Source organism: Kryptolebias marmoratus, linkage group LG5 (genome assembly GCF_001649575.2).
Source record: "Kryptolebias marmoratus isolate JLee-2015 linkage group LG5, ASM164957v2, whole genome shotgun sequence".
Taxonomy (NCBI): domain Eukaryota; kingdom Metazoa; phylum Chordata; class Actinopteri; order Cyprinodontiformes; family Rivulidae; genus Kryptolebias; species Kryptolebias marmoratus.
The window spans coordinates 18,410,155-18,420,015 of NC_051434.1; the positions used below are offsets into that span (position 1 = coordinate 18,410,155).

Below are 9,861 nucleotides of genomic sequence, written 5' to 3' on the forward strand. Positions count from 1 at the left end.
TCTTAGCTCATGCTTAGATATGTCTGGTTTTACTTCGGCTGTATAGCGGGCCTGGGGTACTTTTAGATAAAAGTACCGTTAGTTTTAGTTTTAGCTTAGTTTAGTTCTGTACATTTAGTCATGGTTTAGTTTAGCTTAGCTTATTTAGACAATTAGTTATCATTGTATCTTGTACCTGTCTGTAATTTTGTTCTTGTGTTGTAAAGCCCTTTGAGTCGCCTCGTGCTGAAAAGTGCTATATAAATAAATGTACCTCCCTACCTCTGATGGTGTTTAGCTGCACGGACGTGTTCGACTGAAACTAAGTTCAAAGACGGTTTTCCACAAGGGATGAAGTCTTCTGTTACATCTTTGCTGATAAAGATTTGGAGGGAGAATGTATTTACCTTACTGTGGTGATAATTCACTGCCCCAGGAGGCGCAGAGTGATGCATTCACACCAAAATGGAAGTCGGTACCTCACTTACGTTTCGACTTATCCAGCTCACAAGGTTTCAATATATATGGCGGCAACCCGATTGTCAACAGGGATCTTACCCATGCCTGGGCGCAGCCACCTACCAAAACGGAAGTCGGTACGTTGCTTATTTTTTAAAGTTTTCCGGATCACAACGATGAACCAGACGGACGGAGGGTACATCCAAGACAACAACCGGTGTCATGCAAAAGTAGAGGTTTAATACTAGCTAATGCAGCGTTCTTTCTTTCTTTGTCTTATAGGTCTGAAAATCCATATAAAACGGGCCCTGGCTTTGCTAGCCGTTAGCCTAGCCTGGAGAAAGACTTCTGCCCTTTTCTCCATGCGCTAATGACCCTTTTATACTGGCTCTACTTCAGAAGTCCCGCTCTACTCGGCTCGGCTCTATAAAGAATGCATCGCGTTCACACCGGCCAGTTTGGTCGGCAGCAGAGGAACGCCTCCTCGTGTTGCCGGGGGCGAAACTTGGCGACAGTTGTGTAAACAACTGTTTACACAACTGTGTTGTTGCTGTTTTTTTAACCTTATGAGGATTCTCCTGAGACTTCAGGAAGAGAGGCGCAGTGGAAGAAATGCTCTGGATGCTGCGATTGTTGCGCGGAGTAGGACAGCCGGAGATCCTGTTATCTGCCGGAGATTTCAGGCTTTACAGCGCCTTCAGCTGGGGGACAGACAGCATAAATGTTGCAGGGTAAGCTAACGCTGTTGTTTATATTCCTACGTTCGCTCTTTATGCTTGCATCTGGTCACACCCACGACCAATGAGTGAACAGGAGCTAAGCTTGCGCCGCCCACGAAGCAGGGCCGGCCCGGCTGGCCCTACTCCGAAGCAGGGACCAAAGAAGCAGGGCCAACCTAAAAAAACGCCGGTGGAAACGCACGCAAAGCAAGCGGAGTAGAGTGGAGCCGGGACCGTTAGAGCCCGTGTAAAAGGGGCATAAGACTCCGGTCTGATAGGGTACTAACTGACAGATCACTTCAATAACGACCTTTAGTCACCAAAAACCTGCTGTGCTCACCTCTCCATAATTGACTGGCACTCCTTCCTCCATGTGAACCTGCTTCCACGTCGCAGCCTCAGAGGGCCGCCCACTATCCCCGCTCGGTCCCCGGCGGCGATCATCCCCGTCCTCCAGTCGGGCTCCTCCTTCACCAAGGAGCGCATGGACAAGGTGGCGCCTGCAAGGAAAGAGAGGGAGCGGGGGGGGGGCGGCTTAACTTGGCTGGGTGGCACAGGCCGACCGGAGGTGGGTCTGAAGGCAGTCAACATTTAACCTTACTGGTTCACTCTGAGCCGGCTTCCAACCGTGTCGGCTTCCTTGAATCAAATCTTCTCAACTTCAACAATGCAACACTGAACAAAAAAAAAGAAAAGGTTTCCCCATCGATCACGTGTCAAACTCCGTTCCTCGGGGGGGGGGGGCGCTCTAAGTGGATGACTCGCTTCTGGAGAACTTGAGGATTTGGCGAGGAGGTAATTAACCATTTGAATCGGGTGTGTTGGAGCACCTAAAGCCCTTGAGGCCTGGAGTTCAACACCCCTGTGATGGATGATTTTCACACCATGCGGTCCGTTGCCACAGAATCAGTGTGCAGCTGATTTTTTCTAAAGAAACACCACCATGATGTTGTCATTTGGCCCCAGATATTGGTTTATGGGGGTCTGACTACCACTAGCAGCAGTTTTGGACAGTCATTGTTATGTCCCGACAGTAACTGGACTAAGTTTGACAAAGTAAAACCATAAGACCTAACATGACAGAAATCAGCTACAGACACTTGCAGTAGTAGCTGTTTTTAACATATTTTAACTATTTTAACTGTCACTAAATAAATGACTGACATGACACTGTTCAAATCTTTGTACCGACTTTAACTAAGACACACAATTTTGCCAAAAAGTATTCGCTCGTCTCCCTTCACACTCATATGAACTTGAGTGACATCCCATTCTTAATTCAAAGGGTTTAATATGACGTTAACCCTCCGTTTGTAGCTCTAACAGCTTCAACTCTTCTGGGAAGGCTTTCCACAGGTTTAGGAGTATTTATGGGAATTTTGGACCATTCTTCCAGAAGTACATTGACGAGGTCAGACACTGATGTTGGACAGAAGATCTGGTTCTCAGTCTCTGCTCTAATTCATCCTAAAGCTGTTCTATCAGGGTGAGGTCAGGACTCTGTGCAGATCAGTCAAGTTCTTCCACACCAAACTCCCTCCTCCATGTCTTTATGGACCTTGCTTTGTGCCCTGGTGAACAGGAAGGGGCCGTCCCCAAACTGTTCCCACAAAGTTGGGAGCAGGAAATTGTCCAAAATGTCTTGGTTTGCTGAAGAATTAAGAGTTCTCTTACTGGAACTAAGCGTCCAAGCCCCAACTCCTTAAAAACAAGCCCACACCATGATCCTCCCTCCACTATACTTTACACTTGGCACAATGCAGTCAGACAAGAACCGCTCTCCTGACAGCAGCCAAACCCAGACTCAACTGCTGCAGATTCCAGTGGCGGCGAGCTTCACTCCACTGCATCTGATGCTCTACTTGGTTGCAGCTGCTCAGCCATGGAAACCCATTCCATGGAGCTCTCTGCTCTGTTCCTGAGCTAATCTGAAGGCCACATAAAGTTTGCAGCTGTTGATTCTGCAGAACGGTGGTGACCTCTGTGCTCTATGAGCCTCAGCATCACTGAGCCACTCTGTGATTTTACATGGCCGACCACTGTTGATCCCAATCTCTTCCACTTTGTTCTAATCCCACTAACAGCCGACTGTGGAATATTTAGCAGCGAGGAACTTATTGCACAGGGAGCATCCTATTCACCGAGCTCCTTCATTCTTTCACAAATGTTTGTAGAAGCAGTCTGCACACCAAGGTGCTTGATTTTATACACGTGTGGTCATGGATGGGATTGGAACACCTGAATTCAAGGGTTTGGATGGGTGAATTCTTTTGGAAACATAGTAAATCTAGTCCTTTTTAATCAGCGTCTGAGCCCCATATTCATCTGATTTGAGCTCATAACATTTTGTTTCAAACAAAGCCGTGAGTTTGGGAGTCTGAAATGGGATTTTTATGACTAAACATCACGATCTATAAATAAGACCAGCTCCACAGTCGTGGAGCATCAGTAAGAAACACTGCGCCTTCTCTGACAGGAATGTCTGAACGTTACTGTTTTACCAATCCAACATGGCCTTTATCGTTCCATTTCATGTCTGAGAAGGGCTTCAGTTCCCAATAATGACATTCGTTCGTAAATACGCGCAGCTTACATTCAAACCAAGTCCTGTTTGAACTAAGGTTAGGGACCATAAGAGTGCTGGCATGAACACGGAGCAGAGACACCGAGTACAGGTTTGCAGGCCAGCTGATGGGGGGCGGTGGGGGAGGGCACGGTTACCTGGCTGGACCTGGGCAGCCGCTGCGGCGGTGGCGGCGGCGGCGGCGTACCACGGCAGCAGGTGCGCCAGCAGCTCTCTCTGCCTGCTCCATGACGAGTTGGGGCCCGGGCTGAGGGCGCTGCTGGGGTCGGGGAGGATCCTGGCGAGCCAGCCGCCTGCCCCTGCCACCGTCCTGTCTCTGTCTCTGTCTCTGTCCCCTCCCCGGGCCCCGGACGCGGGACTCACACTGTGCTGGCTTTCACTCCACCTCAGCCCTTCGGGTGGGACAAAACCAATAATCAGGACGGCCGCGAATTGGGTTCGAGACGCCAGATTTGGCGAAAAACAACAACAAAACCAAAACAAAAAAATCCAAAGGGTTGGTTTAGATTTGAGCTTTTGGGTAGACTGAGACACTCCTGCAGACCTGCCGTGACATTTACACTAATCTGTTAATTGGAAGGAATTTGGCTTTCTTTTGCGAATTAGTGACGAATCTGGCCGGCGAACCGAGCGGGTCAACAGGAGTTCGTGTGAGTAGCGAAGCGTTGCGGGCCAAATTCTTGTTAGTACCGCTGTTAAAAGAGTGCGTTAGCCATGTAGGGATGAAAACCAGCACCAGAGTACCTCCAGCGTCAGAGATGGGGGAAAAAAAAAAAAAAAATGAAGACGCTCTTTCTGTGCAAATTAAGTCAAATTAAATTACAGAAACTACAGAAGAAAAAAAACAGTCAAATGGGATTTATGGGGATAAAGAACACCTACCTCTTTCAATTCTNGGGGGAACGAACACAAGAACGATGAAGACGCTCTTTCTGTGCAAATTAAGTCAAATTAAATTACAGAAACTACAGAAGAAAAAAAACAGTCAAATGGGATTTATGGGGATAAAGAACACCTACCTCTTTCAATTCTTGGGTTTTACCCTCAGGACGTAAAAAAAATAAAAAAATAACCCAGTCTTTACCAGGTTAAAAAAAATAAATAAAAATAAAAAAATCTATCCCCAAGTGAACAAAACTCCACCGTGTTGTAACTTTTTTATCAAAAATGAAGCCAAAATGGAAAAGCTGTGTGTGAAAACTGTGTCCAGCCCCTGACCCAGCAGCCTGTAGAACCTCCTTCAGCAGCTATGTAAGGGTTTTCTGTCCCTTATATGGTTGTGGAGGAATTTGGCCCACTCTTCTTTCCATCGTTGAGTCGGTTCATTGAGGTTTGCAGACATCTGTTTCTGCTCAGCTCTCTGAAGGTTGAGGTTCTGGACTTTGACTGGACCATTACCTTGATTCTTTTTCTTTTTGAGCCGTTCTGTTGTAGAACAGCTGCTGTGTTTGGGATCATTGTTCAGTTTGGTCCAATCCTCAGCTGTAGGACAGATGTCCTCACGTTTGACTCCAGAGTCCTTTGGTCCACAGAGGAGTTCATGGTCGACTCAGTGACGGCAAGGAGCCCAAACCATCAGCCCTCCACCTCCGTGCTGACAGCTGGGATGAGGTGTTTGTGCCGATCTGCTGTGTTTGGTTTTCTCCAAACACGCTGCTGTGCATTCTGGGTAATCATCTGTACTTTGGTCAGTCGTGCTGCCATGTTGTTTTTACAGAGAAGAGCTTTTCTGCTGCGGCTCTTCAAAACAAGTCATACTGGTTCAGTCTTTTTCTAATGGTCCAGTCACGACCTTTAACCTTTAACCTGCTGACTGAGGCCTGTAGAGCTTGATTTGGACACCTTTGCTTTTCTTTTTAACGTCTGACCTTGGGGGTGAATTTGCTGGGACGTCCACTCCTCCTATATGTTTTCCCACTTCTGAGTAACCTTCCCGTGCAGAACGCCAACTTCGAAAACAGTCTGGAAATGACCTTTGACCCCTTTCCTGGCGCGACGGGCGGCAACAGCTGCTTCTCTGAGGTTATTGCTGATGTCCGTCCGCCTTGGCGTTGAGCTAACACGCACAAAAAAAACCTCCTGCTTTTATAGAGGTGACGATCGGTTCATCAATGCGTCTGATTTTCACACACAGCTGTTCCCATTTGCCCGCGTGGTTGTTTAATAAATAAAGACGCGGACGAAGCTCCTGAGCTTCTCCCTCCATGACTGTATGCATGCGGTCGGACACAAGACAACACACCAAAAAAGCTCCATTTTTTTTTTTTTCCTTCCCCACCCCAAAGCAGCTGCGTTGTAGGACACGAAGAGGTCAGAAGTGATCCAAGCTGTTTCTCTAGCTGTTACACCCGCTACGGTTTCATTTCCCCGACCCGGAGCCACATCGATTAGAGTCTCCTGTGACGGGACTACCTTCATCACATGTCTTCGTTCGTCCCGTGTCCTTCCTCGACCTCGCGGCCCTTGAGGACCGGCTTTTGGGTGTTAGCGGGGGGGGGGACAAGTTAGGGACGTGCCTCAATACCATGCGGGGAGGGGAGGGGTGGCGGGCGGCGAACAGGAAAGATGGATGGGGGGAAAGGGGGGGCAAGCGGTGGGTCAGATTCACGAAAATAAAAACAAATATCTCTCTTTTAAAGAAGCCTCGTCTGATCTGTCATCTGACCTCGGGGCGCAGAGCGGCGCTCTCATGTTCGCCTCTTCTCGTACCCGACATCGATTCTTTCCGTCCACCCCCCCCTCCGTGCGCGCGCTCACCTGGGTTGTTCCTCTCCAGCAGGTACCAGCGGTAGAAGGCGCGGCGCTTGGAGTCGCTCATCTCCAGGCCTTGCTGCAGCAGCCACTGGGAGATGTAGCTCTGGCTGATGCCTGCGTGGCGGAAGAGCGGACAAGTCGTTAAACGGGCTTCACCCCCCCCACCGGCTGTTAAGCTAATGAAGGCCCGTCCGTACTCAGGCTAGAGGGCGCGTGTGATTTAACGCCGGACGTTTTTAAAGGCTGCGCCGGAGTGAATTTACAGCGACTTGTAAAGCGCCGTCTCGTCTCGTCTCGTCTGACGCGTTGCAACGACTGCGGGCTGAGCGGATCGCCCGCCTCCGAGGATTAGCTTCGTGGAGCTGCAGCCGTTTTTGTCAAACCTTCAAAAAACGCTGTTACGCGCAATGCCGGGCTTGGCGTATGTGTCGAGGACGACTCTCGGCTACTACCACGTCAAATTTCAGCTCCAAAATCTGTAAAACTGACTTAGTTATAGCCACGTTTGTGTCGGCATGTGTGACTTAACTGTGGCAGCCATCTTGAATTGAAGTGACACCAAAACCTAATCAGTTGTAGATGTTCATCCAATGGACACTTTCTAAATGTTTCATTAAAATCCGTCCAGTGGTTATTGTGATATTTTGCTAACAGACAACATTGGTTGACTCCAACGGTTAGTGCCAGTTTTAAGGAACGAGCCAGTGCAATGAGCAGCACTCTGAGTATATGTTGTGACTCACTCTTAGCTACAGCCACACCAAATTTTAGAACAATATCGGTAAAGCTGACTTAACTATAGCCATGTTTGTGTTTTTAAAGGTCAGCTGGCTGTGACGGCTAACTAGGATTGGGTTGCCTCCAAAAGTTAATCAGCTGTAGATGTTCACACAGTGAATACTTTCAGAGAGACTCAATCAAATCCGCGCAGTGGTTAATGAGATATTTCGCTAACAGACAGACACAGTTGACTCCAACAGTTAATGGCAAAGTTTGAAAGACAAATCTTGCTCATTCAGCTAGTGCTCAGAGTAGGTGTTGGAAGTGACTCTCAGCTACCACCGCACCAAACCTTAGCTCAATATCTGTAACGCTGGCTGAGTTAGAGCCACTTACGTGTCGGCTAAAGTTGCTTAGCTGTGGCAGCCATCTTGAATGAGGCTGACTCCGATAGTTAATCGGTGGCAGAGGTTACCGCTAATGGTTATTTTCTGAAAGTTTTATTGAGACCCGTCCAGTGATTCGCGGGATATTTTGCTAACAGTGCAGACAAACGAAGCCTCTGTTCAAAAACAAAGCCATTTCGGTCATTCTGAAAGGGATGAATTTGCAGATTGTCGATCTTAAAACTCAAACTGAGATAAGAAGAAAACAGAGGTTTTTTTTTTGTTGTTTTTGTTTTCTCTTTAAGAAGCCCGGTCCATCTCTAATTGGTGGAGAAGTCAACCCCATGAACATGAAAAAAGACAGATAAGAAAAACTCTTATTTAGCGAAAGCTTTCAAACAAACATTTAGTCCCAGCATGCAGCTGTTATTAAAAATCTAAGGCTAAATTCTTAATGTTTGATCTAATAAAAACAGGCGTTTGTGGTGCATCAATCCGGCAGGAAATGGCTGAAGATGAAGGACGACTCTTTTTTTTATTTTGTAAGAGCCTTTCATCAAAATCTGCCTCACTGTGAAGTTCACACACACGTACGGAGCTGAAGCTCTGGAACTCACTCTCTAAACTACTGAGCTAATGACTCAGACATCAAGACACCTCTAGGAGTGGCTGCTTTCCTTGTCGTTGTCGCTGCTGCTCCAGGAAGTATTCAGATCCCTTTCAGTAAAAAACCCGAGCCCCGAGGTCAAAGGACCCGTCTGCGGAGCTCAGAGACAGCCGAGGCTCCCATCTCAGGAACGTTCGGAGCTCGGTGGCGTTCTCAAACAGAAGTCCGACTCCTCCGAGAGCCGGGCGCCAACCCCGAGCAACCAAGGGGGAGGAGTCTAAGGGTGCGTTCGCAGCCGATAGTCCGGTAGACTCGGTTCGATTCGGGGACAAAAAATGTCAACATTTGTTCCATTTTCAGCTACGGTTCTCATTCACGCTGCACTGAGTCTATCGAGCCAAACCCTTAGAGCGACCTGTTCCCCTCCTTGCCTGTGGTGGCGCTGCACCAAGAGCTACTGAAGGAAACGACATGAAGAAGACACTGAGCGCAACTTCCTTCTTCTGGAAAAGGAAACAAAAATGGAGCGGTGTCAGCTTATCTGACTGCGAGCCATTTCTCCCGCTCAAGGTAAAAACGCTCGTTTGTTTTGGTCGTATTTACCCAGAAGGCCCTGTGTTGTAGTCCACTTCCTGCTTTTGGAGCGATCTCTGGTCCGCTTGCGTTCACATATGCACCTGAACCGCGCCAGAGTTCACTTCAACCGAACCGAGGTTTTTAGGCGGACCAGAGTTTGCTTTTTTGGTTCGCATCAGAGTTCGATTGCGCGTTCACGCCTCCCCAAACGAACCGGAGTTCCATTAAAGCGGCTTAAACATGGCTGCTGTGAACGCACTCTAAGAGAGAGAGGTGGCTGACAACCCGAAACACTTTGTGTGCACGCCATGAGAAAGTCACAAAGTCGGCTCGTAGTCATGTGGTCACGTGATGAAACTCGCACCAGCTTCTCGACACGAGGCCCGGGCCGAACCGTTTCTCACAGGGCTCTGCGCCGCGTGTCGTGTGATTGGTCAGAAGTTGTTGTGGGGGGGTTTGTGCGGAAAAGCCGGTGAGCATTTCACTTAAAAGGCACATAACGACAGCGCAGAGGAGGCGGGGTACCTACCTGTGACTTGGCCCACGATTGCCTGAGAGATCCTGCGATTGTTCAGGAAGGTTTTGATCTCCTCCTTCACCAGGTTGCTGTCTCTCCTGTAAGAGCGACAACAAAAAAAAAGGGCGCCACCGTGACGTAAGAAGCGTCGCGCGCGGTGGTTAAAGCACCAGCCTAGGCTCTCACCGACCTTCTTCACTGGGATTTTTTTCTAGCCATCCCTGAACGCCTGACCTGAATTAACTCCAGCACAATTCTGGAGAATAAGACGGCACCTTTGGGGACGGTAGTTGTCATTAGATGATGTTCTAATAGCTTCTCATCCTTTCTGTTCTTTTTTTTTTTGCTCTGCCTTTCTGACTCATTTTACTCTCAGGATCACAAACACACACACCTCATGTACTCCTCCACTTTCTCCTCCAGGTCCCAGTCCTCGTCGCCCATCGCGTCGAAGCTGAACGCCCGCTGCGCCGCCGCCGCAGCCCCCGCGGGCGGGCAGAGGGGCGGCGGCGAGGCCTCGTAGCTGTTGCTGGGGGACAGCGCGGCGCCGTCCAGCCCGT

At 48.8% G+C, this 9,861-nt stretch overlaps 1 protein-coding gene across 1 annotated transcript in view; it reads right to left on the minus strand.

The window, feature by feature from the left end:
• zgc:91944 (uncharacterized protein LOC436941 homolog) overlaps nucleotides 1-9,861 on the minus strand; it is a gene marked incomplete in the record, with an annotated part of 18,740 nt that overhangs the window by 6,768 nt on the left and 2,111 nt on the right. The window contains 5 exon segments of the mRNA XM_037975727.1: nucleotides 1,498-1,657; nucleotides 3,879-4,133; nucleotides 6,499-6,609; nucleotides 9,314-9,399; nucleotides 9,696-9,860. Coding sequence (XP_037831655.1) covers nucleotides 1,498-1,657; nucleotides 3,879-4,133; nucleotides 6,499-6,609; nucleotides 9,314-9,399; nucleotides 9,696-9,860 — 777 coding nt within the window.